The sequence below is a fragment of the Vanacampus margaritifer genome, chromosome 4 (genome assembly GCF_051991255.1).
Source record: "Vanacampus margaritifer isolate UIUO_Vmar chromosome 4, RoL_Vmar_1.0, whole genome shotgun sequence".
Taxonomy (NCBI): domain Eukaryota; kingdom Metazoa; phylum Chordata; class Actinopteri; order Syngnathiformes; family Syngnathidae; genus Vanacampus; species Vanacampus margaritifer.
This window is the reverse complement of record NC_135435.1, coordinates 10951797-10977687: the sequence shown is the minus strand read 5'-3', so window position 1 is coordinate 10977687 and position 25891 is coordinate 10951797. Positions and strand designations below refer to the sequence as shown.

Genomic DNA, 25891 nt, shown 5'->3' with positions numbered 1-25891 from the left:
CTGAGCAACATTTTGTGCGTGTATTATCTCCTGTGATAAGATACATTCTGTGTTTTCCCTTCTGCAGCATCGTATTAAAATGTCCTCCGCCAGTATTCTGACAGCCAAAATGTAAAATGTCACAGGCTTTTTTGAAATTTAGCGATTTAATGTTGTTGTTTTTCTAGTTGCTATCTGTTTTGCTCAAATAACATTAATACCAGCGAATATGGCTAGTTTTTTGTAGCAATATTTTAGAAAATAGTCCACATAGATGTGATTCTGACAACAACAAAAAGAAGACATTTTTCAGACATTAGTTCTCTTCTGTATGGTATGACTCACCCATCAGGCCAAACAAACCTAATTTTACTTGACCCGTTGAGTTGTAAACGCAACTGACCTCATTAAAATTATGAATTTGTGTGATTAAAATGCATACTAATGAGGTGGATTTTGCAAATATTCAATGTTTCAACACTGACACAATACCTATGCGGGCACTGTAATACTATTGAAAAGGACATATACAAACCAATACATTGTACCTACTATGTGTGGATTTAGCCAGCCTTTGCTGTTTTCAAGCACAGAGAACGTTTCATTTCAAAAGGCCAGTAAAAGAAACCTAATAAAAGATCATCTTTGAAAGTAGACCACCAAGGTCAGTTTTAGTTTTACACAATCTGCATGCAAATTATCACGGTGGTAAAGCTATTAATTATGACATTAATTTGGCTCTTTTATTGATGGTCTTTTTGTGTGAACTAAATGCCCCTACTGTTTATTATTCAGTTCAGGGGTCAACCTTGCGCAATGATAGTAATTATGGGTCTTGTGTGTCATATATACAGTATGACACTTAATATGACACACTGCACTGTAATACACTAGAGTATGTAATATTGCAACACTCCAGCAGACAATGTATTTTTATGTATTTTGTAAAATGCCATCTATCCATCCATCTTCATTTGCTTTATCTGGGATCGGGTAGCTGGGGCAGCAGCTTTAGCAGTGAAGCCCAGACTTCCCTCTCCCCAGCCACTTCATCTAGCTCCTCTGGCGGGATCCAAAGGTGTTCCCAGGCCAGCCGAGAGACATGGTCTCTCCAGCATGTCCTGGGTCGTCCCCGGGGCCTTCCGCCAGTGGGACATGCCCGGAACACCTCTCCAGTGAGGCATCAGTGAGGCATCAGAACTAGATGCCCGAGCCACCTCAGCTAGCTCCTCTCAATGCGGAGGAGCAGCGGCTCGACTCTGAGTCACACCCGGATGGCCGAGCTTCTCACCCTATCTTTTAAAGGAGAGCCCGGACACCCTGCGTAGGAAACTCATTTTGGCCACTTGGAATCACAGCTCGTGATCATAGGTGAGGGTAGAAACGTAGATCGATCCGTAAATCGAGAGCTTCGCCTTTCAGCTCAACTTCTTCATCACCACAACGGAACAATACAGAGTCCGTATCACTGCAGACGCCGCACCGATCCGCCTGTCGATCTCCCGCTTCCTCCTGCCCTCACTCGTAAACAAGACCCCAAAATACTTGAACTCCTCCACTTGGGGCAGGATCTAATATCTGACCCAGGGAAAGGAAACTCCACTCATTTCTGAGTGAGGACCATGGTCTCGGATTTGTAGGTGCTGATGTCCATCCCAACCGATTCACACTCGGCTGCGAACTGCTCCAGTGAGAGTTGGAGATTGTGGCTTGAAAAAGCACTGCATCATCTGCAAAAAGCAGAGATGCAATGCTGAGGCTACCAAACCGGACCATATAACGCCTCGGCTGCGCCTAGAAATTCTGTCCATAAAGTTTATGAACAGAATTGGTGAAAAAAGGCAACCTTAGTGGGGTCCAACCCTCACTGGAAACAAATCCGACTTGGTAATTCAGGTCAAACCCTGACACCGGTCGTACAGAGACCGAACAGCCCGTATCTGGAGGTTTGTACCCCATACTCCTGAAGCGCCCTCCACAGGTCTCCCCGAGGGACACAGTCGAACACCTTCTCCACAAAACACATGTAGGCTGGCTGGGCGAACTCCCATGCACCCTCGAGTACCCTGCCGAGGGTGTAGAGCTGGTCCACTGTTCCACGGCCGGGACGACAACAACACTGCTCCTGCTGAATCTGAGGATTGCTTTACTATGTATTTGGTACAACCACAAGTTTTCAAACACTTCAAATTTCTTGTTGATGGCAAGGAAAAAGACAGTACTTTTTGCTGGTTTTAGTGTGGGATAGAGATGGAAAATGTGGTGTCTGGTGTGAGTCCAAGACCATTTTTGCTTGCCTTTGTCTTGTCAGCAAGAGTTGGTAGGAGGAATCCGATGATCTTCTTGACAGTTCTAGATGTCCGTTGCAGTCCGATTTTGTCTTTCTTTGTGATGGCACTAAAGCAGACTGACGGATAAACACAGAACTTGTTCAATGACTGCTATATTGAATTGCTAGCTGTGGCGAAAGACCGTACTTCCTCAGCAGTCCAAGGAAGTACATCCTCTGCTTGTCCTTTTCCAGGAGGGAGTTGATGTTGGTCTCCCACTTCAGGTTGTCAGAGACTGTAATACCCAAGACCTTGTAGGTCTCAACGGTTGACACAGGGCAGTTGGACAGCAAGGCAAGCAGCTGTGGCGAAGGATGTTTCCTATAGCCCACGATCATTTAGTCTTGAGCAAGTTGAGCTCCAAGATGTGTTGGCCGCACCAAAAAGCAACGGCCGCTTCACTTCCTTTCCATATGCAAACTCATCACCGTTGTTGATGAGCCGATGACTGTGATGTCATCTGCAAATGTCAGGAGTTTGACAGCTGGGTGCTTTGATGTGCAGTCGTTTGTGTGGAGAGGATGCATCCTTGTCCCTTGGCCCAGTGCTAGTGGTGTGTGTTGCTGTGGTTGTCCCCGCCAGCATCACCTGCTGGGTTCCGCCCGTTCTAATGCCTACTTGGTCTTTTGTCTCTTGCAGAGGTGTCCTACGTATTGTCTATGAATCGGCAATTGTCACTTGAAGAAGGAATCGGGTGTGATGGGGGTCGTTGGTAGGGCTGGGCAGGTTTGAGGTGAAAAAATGCCCTTTTACAATTTCAGTAGAACATATTCAAATCACCAGAGAATCCCTTATTGTTCTCTGCCTGGGGATGGGGTCTCTTTATTTGGTGATTGATTGCAGACTTTTCCACACTGACAGAGTTGTTATCAGTAAACTTTTTATCCCTGCTTTTCTGCATAGCTTCAATTGGCAATGTAAATTTATTTTGCTGGTTTTCAGGATTGCCTGTACGGAGTTCTGTCTCCACTCCGATAGGTGTCCTCCTTAGCCTGACAATTGGCAGAGTTTGGCAGTGAACCATGGCTTGTTGTTGTACGTGCGTAACCTCTTGATTGGGTTGGACTGCCCGTAGAGAACTGTGTTGAATTAGCAGATCACACGGTTCTATACTGCAAGCCAGAGGTGGACAATTAATTTTAAACGGGCAATGCAATTATTATTATTTTTTAAATAAAACAGTGGATTGTAGTATTTAAATAGGCTGTTATTGTGTAGCCCTGGTATAACTATGTTGTTGTAATTAGGAAATAAGAACTGAAAGAAAAAAACTGAAAAAAGTTTATTCAGTTATATTAAAATGACATATCTAAACATATTAACGATAAACTTTGGCCAGATGTGCCGTAAGTCTTTAAATTGAGCGTGTGATTGAATGCTAAATTAAACAGTTTCAGTAACACTGCAAGATTTCACTTGGACGTGATAGTACTGTGGAAATGTAGGAAGAAAATACTGAAAGGTTCATTTGATTCAAAAGTTATGTATTTTTCTAGGGACAGCAGCTAATGGATTTGGAACACAAGTTAACCATGGCCAAGGAAGAATTAGAGAAGACTGCTCTCGACAGGGTGAGTACTTTTCATGCTTTAGTAGGGCTTTTTCATTTCAAGTCCTTGAAATGTGACCTCGAATTCATAGCACTTATCCTTAAAAACATGTCTACGTGGACATACACAATGCTTTGTAGCTATTTGAAAGTTAAGAGCTTGGTATCTCATTATATCAATTAATCAATTAATCAATTGAATGCATGTTAAGAGAAACGTATGAATTCAAAAATTGTCCTGTGTGTGATCTTTTTTGGGCACAGGACTCTCAGCTGAAGGCGCTAAAGGACACTGTTCACATCTGCTTCTCAGCTGTCCTGCAGAACCAGCCCAGCGGCAGCCACAGATTTCCCACCTCCTCCTCCCATTTGTACAGATACTCATCACTCATCAACAGCTCCAGAGTCACCTTTCAACAGCCCCATGCCAAGGTAATGCAGTATTTCACTCAGTGCCATCTGATTTAATGCTGACCAAAAAGAAGCACTTTTGTTGTCAAATTTGCTCCACTAATATTTTACGCCGGTCTACTGAAGAGTGACTCTCAGCCGTCCTTGAACTAACAGAATGTGTCATGAAGAATGTCAATGTGGGCAAAGATGTAACAAAGACCCAAATTTATTGTTGTCCCTGGGAATTGATGGTCCTACTTTTTGGGGGGAAGAAAATCAAAGTGCTGTAAAAGCTTGTCATTTTTAGCTTCAGTCTAGCAACCACATCTTTTCCGATCTAATTTGCAATTCGCACGGGGTTATTGCTTACATTTAGATCCAACAAACTGTCATCTTTGGAGCAGAGACACCAACTACAATATTAGAGTGCAATGTCGAGTCCTTCATTATCAGCTTTCATTTTAAATCCTCATATTTTACTCAACCTCAATTTTATAGAATGTACCCTTGTTTAATTAATTTAGAGTAGCCTTTTAAAGACAGTGTGTAGTCTAAACGCCACCATCAAGAATAATACCCAAAATGTCACATTATATCAGTTCCATAAAAAGATACTGCACTTCTGCATTGCACCACAACACACACATCACCCGAACAATTGTTATGTGTATTTTTGCTGTACCAAGCAGTCGTGTCAAGCCCAATCAGAGATTTCGTTCATTCTGATTTCTGAAAAGCAGCCACTGCTGGCACTTTGAAATCATCTGGTCGGCCACAGCACTGCTGTGCCTTATCTGCCATGATTCTGGTGAGCAATTCTGTCTTTAAGAGGCTTTTCTCCCGTCAAAGCAGTCGCAATTTGCTCTGCGTCCCTTCAGTGGGCGCCTCGGAGATTCGACATGCTACGAAGATGTTTTTTCCATTTCTTTCGCTTATCATGTCTCACTTTCCCCATCACCTCCACTGTCAGTGACATTGTGAAAAACAAAAGGATGAGACTGTGGCTTTTTTGCTCCTAATTAAACACTTAAAACAGACTGCTTCATACAAAGGTGTATTTTCTTGCCAACTTTTTACCTTGTGTACCACATATTTGTAAAAATAGGTTTGTGCACTCTGGCTTCTTAGTTCCTATTAAAAATAGCCACACTCCACTGGCGGGGGAAGATTCTAGCTCTATTATCTCCATTATCTCCTTTAAGCGCTGTACACTTTGACTGGCTGTCTGATAAATCAGCCCTCGCTGTAAAGATTACTGGGGTGCTCCATCTGTCCACTCTGTCTGCTTATATGGAGGTGTGCCAGATCTCATTGAAATCCCTGCCAAATTGTTTAAAAATAATTTGTTCGGAACAGCACATAATTGCACTCACTGTTTCACGAAAGAGTAGAATGGTGCACTACTATGTTTGCTAACAATAGAACACGCTCCTCCAACTTGGCAGAAATGCTGTGCTACAAATGTTGTTTTAGTGAAGGCAACATTACAGTGTGTGTTTTAAATGTTCTTTTTTTTTTAAGATTCATGAGTAAAATCAAGCATGAGAGGCAGCCATGTTAAGTGTGTGCGTGTTTTCTATATTAGAAAAATTATCAAAAGCCTCACTTCTGTGTGTGTGTGTGTGTGTGTGTGGTGGACTGTTACTGATACTTTAGAAGACAGACAGAGCTGTAAAGAAAACTATTATAAAAATGTTCATCTCACAAAGAGCCAAGGCAATAACAGAGATTTTTATTATATTTGTGATTTTGATTTTATTATAACATTTCACAACTGCAGATGTTAAAATGAGTTTTACAATATAAAATATATGAACAAAACAAAACACACACACTCACCACAGGTCCAATCATTCTACTGTACATCCCCAGATTTGTGGCACCCCACCATAAGTGCAAAGTCTCCCTCAAGGCAGTGCTCATTAAGAGATAATGCAAAGAAAAGGAAATAATGAACCAATATTACAAAGCAAAATATCTTTAAGAAATTAAATATTTAGAATAAGGAACTATACTAAAGTTATTCCGTACAAAGCTGAAGGAGCTCATACTGTATGTTTAAAAGATGGTGTTCTTAATACTCACAATTTCAAGATACGATTCTGCAACCACTCCTGGCAATTAGGGAAGCAAATCCCCAGGGTTTGATGAGGGGTTAGTTGACACAGAGGGACTCACACCAGAGACCCACCAATCACACCTCTCTAAATTCAAGGACTATGTTTTGAAATGCATTAGAAAAAGATCCTGATGATCATCAGAGGTCAAAAACATATCTCTTAGTATAATAATATGTTTCTCATTATGGTAAAGAATAATAGATCTTTTATCGTGGTTTATTAAGACCGAAAGAAGTACTTGAACATTAAAAGGATACTTGGCTCTTTGAGCCATTTTCAACAGTAAGAAGATAATATTTGGTCTATAATTAATGTGATAACTTCATTATTTTTTCATGAACAATTTATACCTTTAAAAACAAATTTTGTCACTTGCTGAAGATGACAACACTGAGGCTGATGCTGAGGAAACAGGTAATGACCAATCATGGCTCATTTTGCTGGCCAAACCAAGAAAACAGGTGAGCCGTGATTGGTCTGTTTGTTGTTTTAGCAGTTTTGCTGCTTAAAACGACATCAAAACTGTAGAAAAGTATTACTAAAGTAAAAACTCCAGTCGACTGCAGCTATGGTTCCATGCCTGGATTTGCGAAGCATTCATTTGCGGCCACTGCACGACCTGCGGCACATGCGCACAAGGTCGCTAAGTACGGCAACTGCACTAGCGCAAAATACTGTATGTAGGTGACGTTAATTAAAATGACATTTATAAAAATGATAAAACAAATGATAGAGTGATACTTGCACTTGAAAATACTTTTTATTTGACACAGGCACAGGAATTACCATCAAACGCCATTTTCCCGCTCTTTTAGTCAACGCCGCACTGAATTATGGGTAATGCACTTGGCTGTAGAACAAGGGCACAAATGGGGCGGGGTGTAGCAAGGTGACAGTATTAATTGTAAAGCCATTAATTGTACATACAAAATAATACATTTATCAAATTAATTCTGGACAAAATAAGAACTTTTTACTGCTAAAAATGTCTCAATGCGTCAAGTATCCCTTTAAGGTGGCAAATTAGCCTGTTTAACAAATGCATTGTCATTTGACAGTCATATTGAATTGTTATTTTTTTGTAATCTGTTTGATTTAAAAAAAAATAAAAAATAAAAAACATTGCAAAGAGAATGGCAATTTCCCACCAGATGATGTTTGTGTTTCATAAGCACACTTGAGAGCAGATTCCGCATTTGCCGTGCAAAGAGGATAAGTGCAGGGTAGTTTGTTCAAGTGCCCTGCTCAGTGACACCTGTCTGTGTTTCTTGTTTGAGTTAATATAATGAGGCTTAAGAGCTCACGGATGCAATAGCAGGGGTGCCATGGCCTTGGCCTCACCCACGTTCCCAAAACTCAACACACTGTTGAAAGATTCATTAGTGTGAGGATGCAGCAAGATTGCAATGGAAGTTGCTTCATATTTAAGAGTCTTGGGGAAAGAATCATGGCTTGTGGTCCAATAGCATGCAATTTTCATCTGCGTAATGGAAGAAGATGTCTTGATGATGTAGGATTTGGTACACTGTGCTTAAAGAACAAATAAGTCATTTTGTTGCTCCTTTTTCGGCAATTCATGCAAGTATGTTTTTTCCCCCCTAATTTGTTTACCGGTAAATTGATACAAACAATGGGAATTTCAATCAGTGATCATTTTATTCAAGTTAAACAGAATTACATTTTATTTTAAAATGTTTGTAACCCGATACGTTCACAGGTAATGTTTCTCATTTAAATTAATTGGAATGTAACTAATCTGTTCTGCCCCCAAATTAAATTATGCTTAACTTCTTTTTTAACCAGTGTGTGATTAAATACAACACAATATAGAATAAAGCAAAAACACACTATTATAAATAAATACAACTTTTTAAAAAAAACACACAACTATTTATTTTTCATTAAGTTTAACCAAGTAGCAGAAAAAAGGAGAAACACTTCTTAATTAAAAAAGGGTGTTCTACGTAATAGGATGAAGACATTCTAATTCAAGTATTTTAATCATATCTGTTTCTTTTCTAATTCCTTTGTTGATTTTGGAATGATTGAGGCAAACTTATATATAAACAGTATATAATTTATCATTATGTATAAAAATTATTAATTGTTAACACACAAGGAGAAAGAGCATTTTAAATCTATTCCTTCCCCTATTGCTGTACTACTGTGAAGTGATTGTGATGGTTGCTGTCAAGAGGTGAGAAATTATTCATGCAATTTCCTCCCTCAAAACTTCCTCTCTCTTCCAAAAGTATTCTTGACTGAGCTGTGCAAAAAAAAAAAAGAAGAAGAGAAAGTTTGACAGTGACGTTAAAATCGCTTGTATTCATCTTAAAAATGTTTTGCTTTATACTCTCAAGAGACATTTGGTCCAGTGAAGGAAACTACAATATAACAGCCCTGAGCAGTTGGTTGCAACAGGCAGTTACATTTGGATCAGTGTTTCTTAATGCGGTGGATGCTTCTTTCGCCTTTGCTTTGGACATGCAGTTTCTTCAAAAAAAATATGTCAACATTGATTTGGCTTAAAAAAGAGAATTATATATTTAGTCTGGTTAGGTTTAGTGTTACAGTTGGGATTTCTATACAGTAGCTTTCTCTTATTTTTGCATCCAATGCTTGTGGGCTAAAACTAGAAAAAAATACAAATAAAAAAAAATCTGCAGATCTTATCTCTATGAACTTCATTAAAAAATAAAAAGCCATCAGCATACACCATATTATGGGAAACTGGCAGGGCGAGCCTGTTAAAAATGAGAATATTTCTACTTCCCAAAAACAAATTATATTGCCACTTTGTGACTGCATTATTTTGATGGTTTTGTAGGATTGGATGTTTCCTCTTCTTCTTCATCATCTTCTGCTTAACCTATACTGTCAACACTGCATATCTAAACCACTACGAAATTGTTTAATATGTCACGCTTTGTACATGTATAACAGGATGAACTGTCCGTCAAACACGTCTTTCAAGTAATGAGCTCTTTGTTGTTTGTGAAAGAAGACCATGTTTCAGAGCTGGAGATTGACAACATAGTTCTCATTTAACTGACAAGAATCTCCCTAGCGTGCAAGGAGAAAGATGCTTAAGTCTCTACAGGAGAATACGCACACCACTAGATTCGACAGAGGATGAACTCATTTTAATTTTAGTCCAACCAGAGTGCGTACATTTCATGAAAGTGCTTAATTGACATGATTAAGTCAATGGGTGAACCTGCAGAGCCAAAAAAGTGAGCAGCAGTGCGCCAATTCTAACACCTAGAAGAATATGCCCCTAAGTGCAGTTTCATGTACAAACAAGAGAGAAAACTACATCATACCATCCATCCATCCATTTTCCAAACTGCTTAACCTCACTAGAGTCATCAAACCATTTAAAGCTATTATTCTAATAATGCAAAGACACTGGCTGTTTGAGGGAGGTAGTCCTTTTTCAAGGTTTTTCAAATGTTTCAATAAAGCATTACCTACTACTTGCCATCATATATAAATATGTGCAATAATGTGTAAAAATATTTTTTTAAACCAAAATATTTTGAACGTTTCATTAATGTACACGTTTGTACATTCTATTAATTCTATTTGGGGGTTTTTTTGTGCATATTTTCGCCAAACATTTAACTGCTTCAAGACTGAGGCCTGAGTGATATGTCCTAAAATTGATCTCATTTTATAAATGTAATCCCTTCACAGTAACACTTTATATCTTCATATAAACTTGATAATGGCAGTATTTCAGAATGGGTTTTTTAAAATGTGAAAGGGCTTGTTAAGTGTCAGAAAGTATCATCTTTCTACTTAATTTTATTTATTTATTTAGTTTTCAAGTAAGCATGTCTACTTTTTCACGTTTTGAGATCAAAGTAATAAATAAATAAAAACATTAGCAAATCCTAATTTATTAAAACAAAAAAAGGGTAATGTATAGACTAAAGTAATTTTGAGACCAATCATTGCATACATTTGAAAATTCAGTACTCTGCAGGTGCCAAATAGTGCGACTATAACACAAATAACATTGTTATTGTTCCAGTTTTAAAGTGTGTACTGTTTAGCTGTTATTTCATTTTATCTCTTGACACTTTTTTAATTATAGTCATATTTTGCTGTTTATAGTTGGTTGCTATTGCCGTCTTTGGCAACTCTGCATCTCACTTTAGTGTAGTGATTAGCATTAGTTTCTCCATCATCTCATGTTCACTCTTCTTGCTCAGTGTGTCGCATGCTTAGCTACTCCTCATCCATCTTATGTGACAGCTTTACTTGTTAGAAGTGTATCTTATTTGCCACCACAGAAGCAAGGATTAGTTGCTTAGAGGAGATGATCCACACAGCGTAGCTTGTAGCTGTTGCCCATGTAGCGGAGCAAGTTAACTCAGTTCGCAAGCAGGGATTCAGGGAGGATGGGTGACTGTGTGTGATGTGTGATTTTTATAAAAAAATTTGGGCTGTGACTGATTGATGGGCATGGAGGGATACGTGCGGCGGCGTATTAGGGCCATGTATAAATATATATATTTTTAGAGGGCCGGGGCAATATTAAAATAATTGTTTTTGCAAATTTGAGACTTTTTTTAAAGTCGCAAATTTGAGAATTTATAAAGTGGCAGATTTGCGAGACATAAACTTAGAAAATTAAAACGAGAACTATACGTAACGTACTACTCGACTGTTTGTGCCAGTACTTTTCGGTCGGGTTTCCAAATAAGGAGATAGTAATTGCTTTAGCAGAGATTAACCATATGAAGTTAAGCATTCGCTCTTTCAACCGTTGTGTACGGCCACTGGCCAGCGACAAAGACGCCTCACTTTGCGAAGGTCCACACCCGGACAATCACAAACACATTCATACATTTTATTATTTTTTTTACATGTAAATTGATGTGTCAAATCTGCTGCTCCCCGTCATTCACTAGCATTTACCTAAAGTATACTAGTATCTGATTGGTTAGTGTTAGTCAGCTGATAGGGGATTAGGAAGTGTCGCTCTTGAATGACGATGTCGCATTAACCACGAATCATCACATGATTAGACTACAGCTACGCTACGTGTATTTCTCGTAAGTTTCAGAGTTTTATCTCTCGCAAATCTGCCCCTTTATAAAGTAGCAAATTTGCCACTTTATAAACTCGCAAATGTATGAGTTTTTTTCTCTGAATTTGTCCCCGCCCTCTAAAAAACATATTCATACATGGCCCTAATACGCCGTCGTAAATAAATAAAACACAGCTTTGGTGAAATAACAAATCATTCAGCCCTATAGGCTATGACACAAAAACGTTATCTGGTCACATACCCTCCTGTAGTAAATTTCTACTACAATTCAGGCAACTTTACTGAAATATAGCACCAGAATTGTAAATTCATCTTATATCTTTGCTTTATCATTTTATATACTCTGTATATTTTATATTGAAATCACCATCAAATTTACTTCACTTTACTACAAATGTGTCCACCTGAATGCATGCATGCCACAAACAGGCTCTGACCTTTAACGTTAACAGTTGACCTGCCCTAAAACACTACATTCATTGCCCAAGGTTGTCATCAACCAGTTCATTTAAACCAAGTAATGATGCTCTGCTGCATTCTTGACAGTGTTGTGACTCATTAAATGTAATGTGTGCAAAACAATTCAACCCCAATTTTGAAATTGCATTTTGTTTTTTTTGTTCCTTATCTTTTATACAGCTTCTACAACCCTGCTGTTCTTGTTTTAATGCTGTAGAAATACTATGGATTGATTGAATTGCATAAATTAACTTAAACGAGCACGTAAAACACAACCATTGTGAGTCAGATGTGTTTTTCAGGATGCTCAGATTTAATACCGCAAGTAACGAGCCGTTTCTGCATTTTATTTTTAACCCCAGGCTAAAATGCTTGTTTTTTTTCCTAACAGGATATCTCTAAAGTTCAGAGAGTCGTCACAACCAGCAAAACCCCCGCGAACATTGGCGTAATGAGGAGAGAAAGTGGCGGAGTTAAAAAGTGCCAGATGGAGGAGGTGAGCCTTAACAGTGATTAAACCACGATGCAACCCAAGGGCTTGAATCCACCAGCATCCATTCAAATCCCTCACCAGGATTTAAAAACATCGTTTGTCTTTATTGTTATCATTATCCATGAACTTTGTGGAATATTTATATATTTTTTTCATTCATGAGTTGTCAAATGTACGATTATCCATCATGCGCAATGGATGGAGGTGTGAATATAAATATATATTTCTTTATTGAGACAATTTGCCTTTAACACCAAAAGCTGATCAATTTAGCCAAAGTCATTCAAGGTCAGCAATAAACTATCCAGTGTGACGCCACATCTTGGCCAGTGTCTGCTGGCTCAAGCTCCCTATGACCCTGCACAGAATACGCTTTTACGATAATAAATGGATGAAAGGAATACTTGCATTAGGGTGTCATTTAAAAATTGACACTTACAGCATAAAAGCTCTTCACTCTCAACTACAATCTTCTGGATTCCAAATAGTAGTGCCAGAAGGACTCATTTGAACAAAATCTGCAGCTGAGTGCTGCGCTGAGTTGAAAATGAATATGAAAGCAGTTACTGCAAGAGAGAAGAGATAGTCAATAATTGACATTCGCTATTCAAATTTTGGTTAATTTGCTGCTTCACTGTCACTGGCGAACATCGCTAAGAATCAGGCAACTGTGACATTCTGGCTGTCAAGGAGTCTTTCATAACCTCTTTAGACTTGTGAAAACCAAAAGGATTAAACAGGACCATCAGGATTTTCGACAAGTAGCTAGCAAGAAGTATTAAAGATAAACACTGATATGGTGTCAGGAGACTATTCCAGAATGACATAGAGGAAAATAGCTTTTGTAAAAATTGTCTCAAGGAGATCGTTCGTAATGAAATTGTGCTGTGTGCAACAATTGATTATGTAATTTTGGCGTGGTTGTAAAAGTCCTGCAGCAAGCGAGAGAAACATTGTGATCCGGATAAGAGAAGACAGGCAAATTTGAGGAAAACACTCATATAGTGAATGTTGCCATAACTCGTGTTGGTATCCCAGCAGTCAGGGTGGATACATGGGTTTCAGTGGTGGGCCATGCAATTTGCACCTGCTTCTTCAGTGGGTACTTACTCAACTTAATCTACCTCTTAAAGGTGTATTCCAGGATCTTTTGTCGCTGCGTCTTCCGGGTGGATCATTTTAATGATTGTTTCTCGATCACGTCAATCAATTTGCCGTAACGACGTCGTGCGTGCTCGTTCCTTTGCACTTTGAGTGTTTGTAGCAGCTGCAGAGCTTCTGACTCAGCCATTCATCGTTGTAGTTCCACCGATCTCACCGCATATTTTAAAAATGGCTGCAGCTACAGATGAAGATGAAGATGAGCCTGCACGTTCCCGGCAGATTGGATGGCCTTTTGCATTCGCAGTTTTTAGAAAGTGGCAAACAGACGTTTGGCTTCTACTTTTTGAAAAGATCCTGGAATACACCTTTAACTCATTAACTCCCAGCCATTTTCACAGAAGCAACCACCTTCCCTCCTGGCTGTTTTACTGTATTTTGACTGATTTTGCAAGGCCCTCGGAATATTGTGTTCTATTGCTATAATAGCATGGAACCTACCAAAAGAAAGATTAGAGTCTCTTCTTTCATCAGGAAAAAAAGTATATTTGTATCGGTTTCCGTTTTGCAGCAATTAGCATTACGATATAGCTAAGTTTCATCATTATACACAAATCTGTATAGAACTGTGGGTAAAATAGCTTTTTTCAACATGGCCCTGGTTGATCTCTTGTCACCTGTTGGCCGTTTTTTGTAATAACTACCATTGCTTTAAGCCACATCTTTATATCAGAAGTGCAACAAAGCCTTCTGTATGCTCTTACATTAAAAAAAAAATGTAAAAAAAAACAAACAAACTGTAAATACATTTTAGGCAGTGAAGGACAAAGTATTAAAAACGTGTTTACACATTTTTGGGGTTTAAATGAGTTAATACAGGATGACTTGCAACCCATACATATATGACTGATAAAATTGCTGTGAATAATGCTATTTATCTGGCTTCCGTCGGTGCTTAGTCGGTAAGTTTTTCGAAGTTTCCCGTCATTCATTATATGCCAGCAAAATGGGCGTTTGTGATGCCCACCTCTGGAAATGAAAGGGTTTTACATCTTCGCACAATGTTCTGAAATTTTACAGCTGACATCAAGTATGTCTCCAAAAATGGAATATTTATATTTGAAACATGTTTTAAATCAATGAAATTTGAATTCACATTGACAATATTAAATATATGAAACACTTTTTAAACTACCGTGATTTGTGGGAAAGTCTGAAGCAAAGGTTCAATAGGACCGAAATTGATTTCAGACACTGACCAACCGCAGCTATTGGACCACTTCCACAATATAATTATTGATCACTAACACATGGTTTGTATCAAATATTGCGCTTTTATAAAAATCTTCAGGCTTGTCAGAGAAATATTTAGCGGTTCACAAAAAGGCTCAACAACATGTTCATTATTGTGGTTGTATTTTGCAGCGGTGTACAGAATATTTGATCAAGCTATTTTATTGGATACAATTATATTGTGCAAGCAGTCATAATGTGGTGGCTAGTCGGTAGACATTTTAATGACGTTGTTGGTTATAGTGCCAGTGTCGGTGCCCAGCCCACCAGTTTATAGGTATAGCTCACCCTGGGAGATGAGAAATAATGATACACATGATTTGATTTACGCTATAAAATATCCCCCCAAAAATGTCAACGCACATTTAGAGCTCAAACGTGGCATCTTTCCTGCATCCATTAGAGTCAATACTGCAATTTTTTGGGTCTGGTTTTCACAGCGTGTATTATACTTCACAGTTTACGCCAAAAAAAACCCAACTCAGATATATTGCTTTTGAAAGCCACCAGTTTTGACGCGTTAGGTGTTTTAGCAAAATTTATTATTGGATCAGAATCGGATCAGTATTGCCAATACCAGATTGAATTTCTACCCACTATCAAATTTGAAGGAAGTTTTTCGTATTGTACCTAACTACCATTCACAATAACAGATAGTTTGGAGCTTTGAAGTCAGAGCACAAGCGAGAGCTGTTCGTGCACAAGCATGCACACATTTGTCATGCAGGGAAAAAATCATGATGGACAGTTTTAATTAACATGGAACGTGTTTTGGAACACGATATTCAATAAGCTTGTTAACCAAGTTGCAAGTTTGCGTATGTACATTCCGATTTGTTTTCTTTCTCCTCCAACAGACTGGAAGTGACTGCCTCCAGAATCAGACAAAGGAATTAGCTCCAGAAGCAAAACAGCAACCAGAAGCGCATCAGGTGAGATTGAGGTCAAAACACTCAAAATGAAGTACCGGTATGTTGTTATGAGAAACTTGTGGCACTCTTAAAGAAAGTTTCTCGTATTTCACACTTGGTAAACAATGGAATCCTCATTTTTAAATTCCATTTTATACTTACTTTGGTTATCTTTGTGAGATATTGAAATGATGAAGAACAGGGTCTGCAACCTGTGGATCTGTGGATCTCTAAAAAGATTGTAAAAATTAATATTGTTTTACATATATTTAAATTTACATATAAATAAAACATTCTTTAACCGAATGAATGATTTAGATTTTTGAAAAATGAATAATTAAAAAAAAAATGTCAGAGCTCACATTCTTAAATTGTCAGAATAACAGACAAATGCCGATCAAATGTTTTTAAACAATTACCTAGAAATGCCCAAAAGGGAGTGGAAAAGCAGAAAATTACCATAAAATGTCCATGAAATTGCAGAAAATGTCAGAGAATTGAATAAAAAAAAAGGCAGAAAAGAAAGCATTCAAAAAATAAACATAAAATGTCTACAAAATTGACCCCCCCAAAAAACAAAAAAAACGTTTGAAAATACACTACTCACAAAAAGTTAGGGAGGTGAGCTTAATGTTATCTTCTCTAAGCTTTTGAATGCACGTCCAACTGTTAAATGTTTCAGTGCTTTTGGCACAAGTTGCTGTTCTTTAACGAGGAGCTTAAAATTCAAATTCAAATAAAATTCACAAACGACAATGCTCCAGCTCATGGAGGTGGCATCATCAGGGAACGTTGGAGATTGCTGTACCGCAAATGGAACGGTCTGCACTTTCTTCAGACCTGAATTCAATTGAAAACCTGTGGGATCAGCAGAGTCGCCGCTCAAAACTCTGCACCCCACAACCTCAATGACCTGAGGGCTGCCCTTCAAGAAGAGTGAGATGCCTCAGCAGACAACGAATCGACTTTTGAACAGCACGAGACGTCGTTGTCAAGCTGTAATTGATGCTCAAGGGCACATGAGGAGTTATTGAGACGTTGCGATTTTTTTGTTGTGGCGTACCCACCATTGTGGTTACCTTTTCTTTCAATGAATTGTTTGAGATGAGGAAATCACCATTCTTCTACTTCAATGTCCTACTTTCATGATATGATATCACTGTAGCATCAACATGTTACATTTTCCATAAATTTCACCTGAAAGCCAAATATCCCTAACTTTTTGTGAGTAGTATATATTTCAGCAAAAGCAGGAATGAAAATGTTCAAAAAGAAACAAAATAAGATATCCTGAAATGTACCATAAAATGTCCACAAAAATGTGAGAAAATTTATATAAAAACGGCAGGGCCAAAAAAGGTCAAAAAATAGCCATAAAATGTCCAAATAAAGGAAGAAGAGAGGCAGAAAATTACCGTAATATATCCATCAGATTGCCAAAAATGCCAGAAATTTGACAGAAAGACCAAATAGTCTAAAAATGTATGAAAACCAAAGTTTGAAAATATTACCGAAAAAAAATTCCAAAAACGGAAGACAAACGGTAGAAGAAAATGAACCTCTACGTATTGGATGCTGCATATTGTTCTGTTCTGTTGCAGCAGTACATTACACTAACAATAACACGCTGTTTCCGTCATCACAATGTTCAAACGTTTTGTGGTTCCAAACAGATTTTTTTGGTTCTGAGGTTGGGGGTTTTAAATATGTCTAGTTTGTGTGTTCTCTTCACACCTGCAGGCATTTCTCTGCATTGTCACATTCCAAAAACAGGATTCCTAGGTTTTGTTTAAATTGTGTGAATGTGAGTGGCTGTTTATCTACCAGCAATCTGTCCAAGGTGGAGCACATCTCTCTCACAAAGTCTTTAGAAAAAAAGAAAGACTTTAGAAAACGGTGAATTGAAGGATCTCAATATGAAAAGAAAAAGGGAAAGAAGAGCATTTTGATTGATTTGTGTTCCATCCGCAATGGATTTCTAGCTGATAAGAGTTGAGAAATGGACTAAGGTCAATTATAAAGCAATATGTGGAGAAAAAAAGAAGATAAAAAGAGAGTATAAGATATTGTATGGTAAAATACAGTGCAATATCTAATCCTGGCTGCGATGCTGAAGCATAACATTCTGTCGCATCATATTGCCAAATTGAGTCACACCTGCCTGGAGTTGGCAGATGGTGCAATAAAACAACACATCCCATTTGAATTCAGAACAATCATGTCAAACGGAGAACTTGTCCATGCATTACAAATGAATTCATTCACTTTTGGACACATTCTATTTGCACAAGAATATGGCAACATCTTAAGAGGGAATTTCTGCATACCAGAAACTTTTCAGTGACTGCCCAGCTATTGATTGTTTATCAATACGTTAGCTGGTATCATTATGTATTGATTGGTCAGTTGTATCGTTGCCTCATCAATAAATACAATGATGTGGTGTATGATATTATGTATGATGATAAATAATACAACACAGCAAGTTCTTTAGAGATGATGAATGGGGGGCTCTCAGCATACAGCACTAGCACATTAAGTATATGGTGGCATCACTGGCATGTTTACTCAAAGAGAAAGTCCAGGATTGTCACAGTCAACTTCCAGTCAACAATTTCTAATATGATTCAGTTTTCTGTTAACTGCACAGTTTAAAATCGGATGCACCTTCTGATTTGATGCACCTGCTGCATACATCGTATGTCACATTGTATGCAAAGTTCAAGTCACAGCAAAGAGAAAGAAAAAAAAAAGGGAACAGTGACACTAAACAAAAAATGCTGTCGTTGTTGTGTTTTTGTAGTAGTTTGTCCCCCCCCCCCCCCCCAAAAAAAAAATATTCCCTTGATATGATAAGTTAATTAAAATATGGGGTCTCTTTCAATTATTTAAATTCCTTCCTTATTTTCACTTTTATTAACGATTATTTATTTTATTTTGGTTTGGCATTTTATATGCTTGTGCCTTTATTTTATGTTCCTATATATAGTTAATGCATACAGTATATTTTCTCCAGTATACGGTAAATATTTACAAGGAGGTAATTGATGTTTGTGAAATGTGCCTTGTTATTTGCACTGTTTGCTCAGAGCATTTGACTTGATAAATGGTTTTGCTCTAATTTAATTGTTAGACGTTAATTGACCTTTTTTTTCAAACAATACTGCCATGATAGGATTTTGCAGCATCAGAGTGATTATTTGCGGAAACGTGTTGCATTCACTTGAAAAAAAAAAAAAGTCCTGTTTTTTTAAATATTTTTTTTTCCTCTGTTTTTCGGAATAATTTTTTTTCTGTTTTTTTTTATATATTTCTTTTTCCTCTGTTTTTCGGAATAATTTTTTTCCTTGTTTTTTTAAATATTTTTTTTTCCTGTTTTTTCAAAATATTTTTTTCCCCCTGTTTTTCTGAATAATTTTTTTTCAGCCTGTTTTTCTATACGGACAATTACTCCGAAAAACAGAAAAAAAAATTTGCGGAAAAACTGAGGGAAAAAAATTATTTAAAAAAACAGAAAAAAAAATATTCTGAAAAACAGAGGAAAAAAATATTTTAAAAAACAGGACTTTTTTTTTTTCAAGTGAATGCAATACACTTCCGTAATTATTAATAAAAACAGTAAAAAATCAAATAATAATTACAAAAAAATTCTGTGTAATTTATATTCTACAAATATAATATTAATCAGAATGCCATGTTTAGACTAGTAGGGGCGCATAGAACACATTATTGTAAAGAAAATTTGACTTCCCCTTGACAACAAAACTTAAAACCAGTTGATGGTGAAATCAGGGCACGCTGCGTCTCCTCGTCTTTGATCAGTAAAAACTATTGGTGCCATTTTGACCTTGAAATGTACTAGCGCTAACTATTGACAACCCCAAACTATCACATGTTGAACAACAGAGTCAAATAGCGTCCTAGCATCTCGTAACATATTAACAGCTGTTATTCCATCTGACATTTCCACAGGAAATGCTTAAAGTGGTGTCATGCATATGGTCCATTATATGTTGGAGAAAAAAATGTGACGTTTATATAGTATTTCATTTTAGACACAAGTTTGTTTGTTTGTTCCCTTCGGCTATTTGTTCCTTCCGCGCAGAATCACGCCAACATTCATTTTGCAGTAAACAGTTTGATTAGTAGTGATTTGCAGTCAGGTCTGTCTGGGTGAGTCTGCATGACATTGTCCAATATTGCTGTCAGCGTTCGACTTGCATGATGCGTTCTCATGTTCACTCAGAACTTCGGTGAGGCCTCCCCTGATGTACAAATGTTTTATGGAGCGAAATAGTACGCTGAAAGCCACAAAAATAGAGCAGCATCTGGCCTGTTCAATATAATATGTCCTCTTCTATGCCTTCCAGCAGGCTGATCACACGAGCTGGTTCTCACGCTTTGTGGCTTTTGCATCAACAGTTTGACAGCTCAAGACACTCGCCGAAGAGATTTCACTAAGACAAACACATTCTGGCTTGGCCTTGCATTTTTTTAGGTTTAAAATATAGTTTAGAAAAGTACTCTGCTGAAATCTATACCCTTGTATAGTCTTGATAGCTTCAAGGGTTGCTACTGGACTTTCTAGTGATTAGTTGTTGAGAATTACAACTAACTTTAGTTGTTATTATCCATGACCTCATAATAAAATTGTGTGTTTTACCTGCTTCTTACAGTGCATATTGTGCTGTCATTTTCTTTGTACCACTATTGCCTTATCATCACTTACACTATTTGCCACACTGGCATACACTGACTGTACAACTCAAACATAAAACAAACATTTTGCCATGAAAAGATGTCAAAGATTCAGTTTCTGACAAAATGGCAGAAGAGTAAAGAAAGGTTTTGATTTTACAAATTCCTCTTAACTTTTACTGAAAAGCACAATTGTTCTTTAAAATTTCCTTTATTGCTGCATGTTTATATAAACACTCTAAAAAGAGATCTGTTGAACCAATTTAAGATTACAAATTGAATTGTTGACCAACTTTAAAAAAAAAAAAAAAAAAAAAAAGAAATAGCCAACCCAAAGTAAATACATTAAATGTAATTAATTAAGAGTTCATTAAACTTAATATATTCACTTTGGATAAATTTTTGGATTAGCGTAAATTCAAGTGAATATATTAAGTTTAATGAACTAATAATTAAACGATCATTGTGCAGTTTGTCACTTTTTTACTCGCAACTGCCACCTCTGGCCCAAAGCGTAACTGCAGCATCTGTGTCAGGCTCGTTCATGGTGCGCGGGTGAGTACGTGTACTAGGGATGGGAATTGATAAGGTTTTTCCGATTCCGTTTTCGATTCTGCTTAACGATTTGATTCTTTTATGGATTCTCTTTTTCTTTTTTCTTTTTTTCTTCTCCTCTTTTATGGATTCTCTTATTGATTCTTTTTGAGGAAAAAAGATGAATAAACATACATTAGCATCCACTTTTTTATGTCTTAGTTGTATCTGTAAACAAGAGACATGTTTAAAAGTAACATGGCCTGACAAACCCACAGTGAAATTTTAAGGTTCACATTTGAGCACTCCTCAATGGGGTGCCATGGGGTCACCAGAAAAAAAAAGAAAAGAAAGAAAAAAGATTTTAAAATAAACACATTTACATTTTTTTAATCATCTTTTGTAGAAATGTAGAAAATACAACCTAGATTATTTTGTGACAATAATGTCCAACTCCAGTAATATTTCAACACTCATATGAACTAAAAGCTCCTCCTCCTCCCTTCATCAGTCAAAACAGACGCAGCCAGTAGACTGGTGTGTGACTCCCCTTTTTTTTTTTTCTGGTGTGTGACTCCCGTGAGCAGAGTCAGTGTGGCCGTGTGGAAGTAGAGAGTGTTGCTTTTAAGTCATGCTTCGTTCTGTACATCTTTGCACGTTTTGCAACCTTGAATGAGCCCTGATGAAAAAAAAAAACACAAACCTCGCGGGCCGCGGCGTTTACCCTTGCAAGCCGGCACCGTTTATTCAGATACGGGCTTTAACATTAGCAGTTACTAAAGGTACGTTTCACATAAAGGCAAACTGGCGCTAATATACTTACGACCAGTACCTGGATTGTTGGTACTTTGGAGCACTCCAAACACGACAGACCGTCATCGCATCCTGTGTGTGCAAATGCTCTTGCATGGTGGTAGTGTTTCCTCCCTTAGAGGAAATATCCAATTTGCAAATATTGCAAGTTGGCCTGTTGTTAGCTTTTCTTGGAAGATGTCAACAAACTTTCAAACGTGGCGCCATGTTTGTTGTCATCGTCCCACACGGAACCGCTAAGGGAATCGTTAGCAAAAAATGGCAAGCGATGCCAAGGAATTGAAACACTGGGAGCCGGTTCTGAACAAGAACGGCTTTTCGCTTCCCATCCCTAACGTGCACGATCTTAAAGCGACAGCCACAGTTGGCAAACAAAGACATGACTTCAAATGAGGTAAGAAAAACTCTGACACTCCCCTCCCCAAAAAAACTGTTGAGTGTGCACGGTCTGCACACTCTACTATAAAGGTAAGATAAAAGCTGATAGGTGCAGTCAGAGTAAAACAGTCAGGGCTCTTCGTACTCATCAGCATGCATGATGTAGAAAAAGCTTTAACATCACCTTTTTAAACGGCACAATGCACCTTTAATTAAACTTAACATTCAGTTTGGATTCACTTAATTCAATTGTGTTTTACCAATTGAAGCGATTTTTTTTTAAAGTTGGTCAACAATTACATTTGTAATCTTAAAGGGAGAGTTACATGAAAATAAATCAACTTTTTGGAGCTTTTCACCATGTCAAAATGCTAATTCCTCCATTTTCCATCATTCGCGCCTATGAGAAATTCTAGGTCATTCTGCGCTCCAAGCACCAGCCCCTCCCAACACGAGAAAATGAGCGGGCACTCACTCTATGACGTTATCGGGTGCGGGCCCATCTAAACACACGCCCACTTTCTCTGAGACCGCCATGCTCGCAGGAAAGAAAAATATCTGCGCAATTGAACCTAATTAAATAATTGGTGTAGTGGTTAGCGTGCTCAAGCAAAAGATCCTGGGTTCGCGTCTTACTTGAGGCTTTTTTTTTCTTCTCTTTTTTCTTCCCTCCCCTACTCCTCCACTACGATATATTGCGGCAAAGGAGCTGTATTGTTTCAATTTTTTATCAAAAAATTGAACATCCATCCAAATTCCACATTTAAAGAAGACATAGCCAGCAAAATACCTAATATTTCCTAAAAAATTACATCGTCATGGTGTCAAAGGTAAGATTGAATCATTATATGCCAATAGTTAAATGTGGAAAGGCTTAAAATACCGTGATATAGTTCATTTAAGTTGGTTCAGCAATTCTCTTTTTAGAATGTAGGGTTTGTATAATTTTTAGCGCTGTCAAAGTTAAAGCGTTAACTGATTAATTATTCACAAAAAAATGATTGCATAATCATGAATTAACGCAGATTAATCGCACTATTAATTTTGACCATAGATGATCCTTTAGCGTGACAGCGGATGGCTACCTTCAAGGTAGCACAGGTTGTGTTTGAGCAATAAACATCATTACATGCATTAAAGTAAAGCATTTAATGAATGTTTGCGTATCACATTTAGAATATTTGTACATGTCAAAATAGTGGGGTAATTTTTTCCCCCCATTTTAAATTATGCCAAGTAATGAACTGATTAGAAAAAGAGGAGGATGAGCGTGTGCCGTGGATCCAAAAATGTTGAAGACGTCTTCATAACATTAATTGTCAAAAGAATTAACACATAAACGGTGCTCTTCAAATTTGGCGGGAAAAAATACTTTTTACTAAGCAGTTAATCGTGATTAATCTAAATTATAAAATGTGATTAATCTAATTAAAAAATGTAATCGTTTGACAGCTATAATAATTTTGACATATATTTTATGTGGATGGACACTTTAAAGGTTATTTTAAGCTCAAATTGATTTATTTTGGAACAAGATTGTACCCTGTATGTTTCGATTCACATTTATGTAAAAAAAATAAAAATAAAGTGTTTCCTTTTATTCTCTTCAGCCTGCAACCATAAAGTGTGCTTTGAGTTCGGTCCCTCGTGTGATTGTGTTTGACAGTCATTGTAGTGTATTTTGCTTTAAGTCGCACTTTGCTATGGTGAGTGATGTGTAAATAAATCATTTGCTGCCACCAGTAGAAAGGCATTCCCAAAAGTGACATTGGCAAGCATACGACAGGTGCTTTGCATAGAGAAATGCTTTCTACTCAGTAGTTTCTGTGTGTACGGTTGAGCTGAAAAAATGTCACGGCAAAATGCGGAAAAATGGACTCAAATATGCCAAATGCCAATGAAAATGGAATTGGAGGGCATTTGTTACAAAGCAGGAGCAAGCGTCCTTTATAATGCTTTATGTGCTCAACAGTGAGCACACTGCTGTGGCTGTCCATCAATGAATGGATGGAGTTTTCATCCCACAGGGTGGTTAATGGCATGCATTCCTCATTCACTCTTTGTCTGGAATAAAAAAATATATATATATATGGATTGTGATGCTGTTAATTCTTAGCCATAAACAAGAAAATGCTAATGTTAGCGCTAAACATTGAATGTACATTCATGAGCATTGCGCATCCCTATCAGTCAAATGATACACCCGTGTCCGCCTGCAATGAAATATGAGCATTATTTATTATTCATGTTTGTCTTTTGAACCTCACAGCAAAGAAGCCAAGGGCAGCCCGGGAGCTCGGAAAGCAGCGGAAAGCGCCCAGACGACAGCGAGGACGAAGGGCAAAGCGGCGGCAGAAAGATAAAGCCTCCAAAATACGACTGAGTGGACAGCATATCATGAAAAATACAAATCTCCTGCATTCCTGCGACGATATTTCAAAGAGCACACACATCTGACGCACTTTCACAAAAATGTGCGTGCACACACGCAAAACACACACACACATACCGTATCAGCATTGACACCGGAAATGTCAACACAACAACACGGCATGCATTCTACAGTTTTATTTTGAGGGTAGCAAATTAATGGCACTGGTAACTCGTTTCATGATTGTTCATTTGATGTTTACTTATCTGAGTTTTCTTCTTAGTGAGGGTACTGCTTACTAATGTGTGATCTTTCTAGAAAAAAATCCCTTTGCACTGGTAAGGTCTGGACACTGTATAGTGTGATTAAGTATATGAATTTACCTGTTTTACACTGTACCATTTTTGCAGTTGCTCATTTTCATAATGTTCATTCACATTGTGTGATGGATCATACGTTGACGTTTGGCTAGAGTGATTTTCAGGGTCTTTGCGTCATTAGTATGGGACCACCACAGGTTGTTGTTGTGACTTTGAGCCAAAATGCTCACATAAGTGGTGTTTATGTTGAAACGAAATGAATAAAAGAGGAAGTCTGGGAAAGTGTGACCGATGTTACAAACTCGAAGGTAATCACGTGACACTATTAATGCAAGTTTACATATGCAGTTGCTGCTGCTGCTGCTGCTGATGATGATGATGATGATATTCATTTTATTTCATGGTGTGTTTCTCTTGTCTGATTTTCTATCGTACCGTCAGAGAACCCGTGAAATTTGGGACGCTGCTGGATGTTGGTCACACACAGTCCATATTTTGTTGCATTTTCCATCAGAGATGGTCAAAATTGTACAGTGCTTTATACAACAACAACAAAATCCTACAACCACTACCAGACGTATTCTATTGTTTGTCACTCATCGTAGCAGGTTAATTTACTCCTCGCCATTTTGGAATATTAAGGCTCAAGTTGGCTGGCCAACTGTTGAACATTGAATCTCTGTGCACTCTTTCTGCCTTTACCACTCCAGAGGCAACGAGCCGAAGACTCACAATGGGTCGTCTCCCTGAGAATGTGCCATGCACTGAGTAGTATCTCCTAGCTACATGTATCTGTGTTCTCTGACCTTTATGTGTACTTTCAATGAACTGTAATTTTCAGTACATTTGTGAAGAATAAATGGTTATTTGTGGGGGAAAAAAGACTTGAGCCAGTATGTTTGTGATCAACGGAGCAAAACATTGCTCACTGCGCAAATGTGTCCTATGGAGAATGTTTCATTAATTTTGCACATTTCAATTGATGTTTGGATTAGAGCTGATGATTTGTACTTTCCACAGTCGTAAATATTCTCCGTATAGTTGAGGTTGTCAAGGGCTTTCTGAATAATTCAATTAACAATAGAAGTCA

At 37.8% G+C, this 25891-nt stretch overlaps 1 protein-coding gene across 1 annotated transcript in view; it reads left to right on the top strand.

Moving 5' to 3' along the window:
* The window catches only part of luzp2 (leucine zipper protein 2), a 152841-nt gene extending 127164 nt beyond the window's left edge, over positions 1 to 25677 (top strand). The window contains exons 8-12 of the mRNA XM_077564737.1: positions 3806 to 3880; positions 4123 to 4290; positions 12281 to 12385; positions 15634 to 15708; positions 24380 to 25677. Of these exons, the coding sequence (XP_077420863.1) occupies positions 3806 to 3880; positions 4123 to 4290; positions 12281 to 12385; positions 15634 to 15708; positions 24380 to 24493 (537 nt within the window). The 3' untranslated portion in view covers positions 24494 to 25677. The remainder of the gene's footprint in view (positions 1 to 3805; positions 3881 to 4122; positions 4291 to 12280; positions 12386 to 15633; positions 15709 to 24379) is intronic.
* Positions 25678 to 25891: the final 214 nt, after the last annotated feature.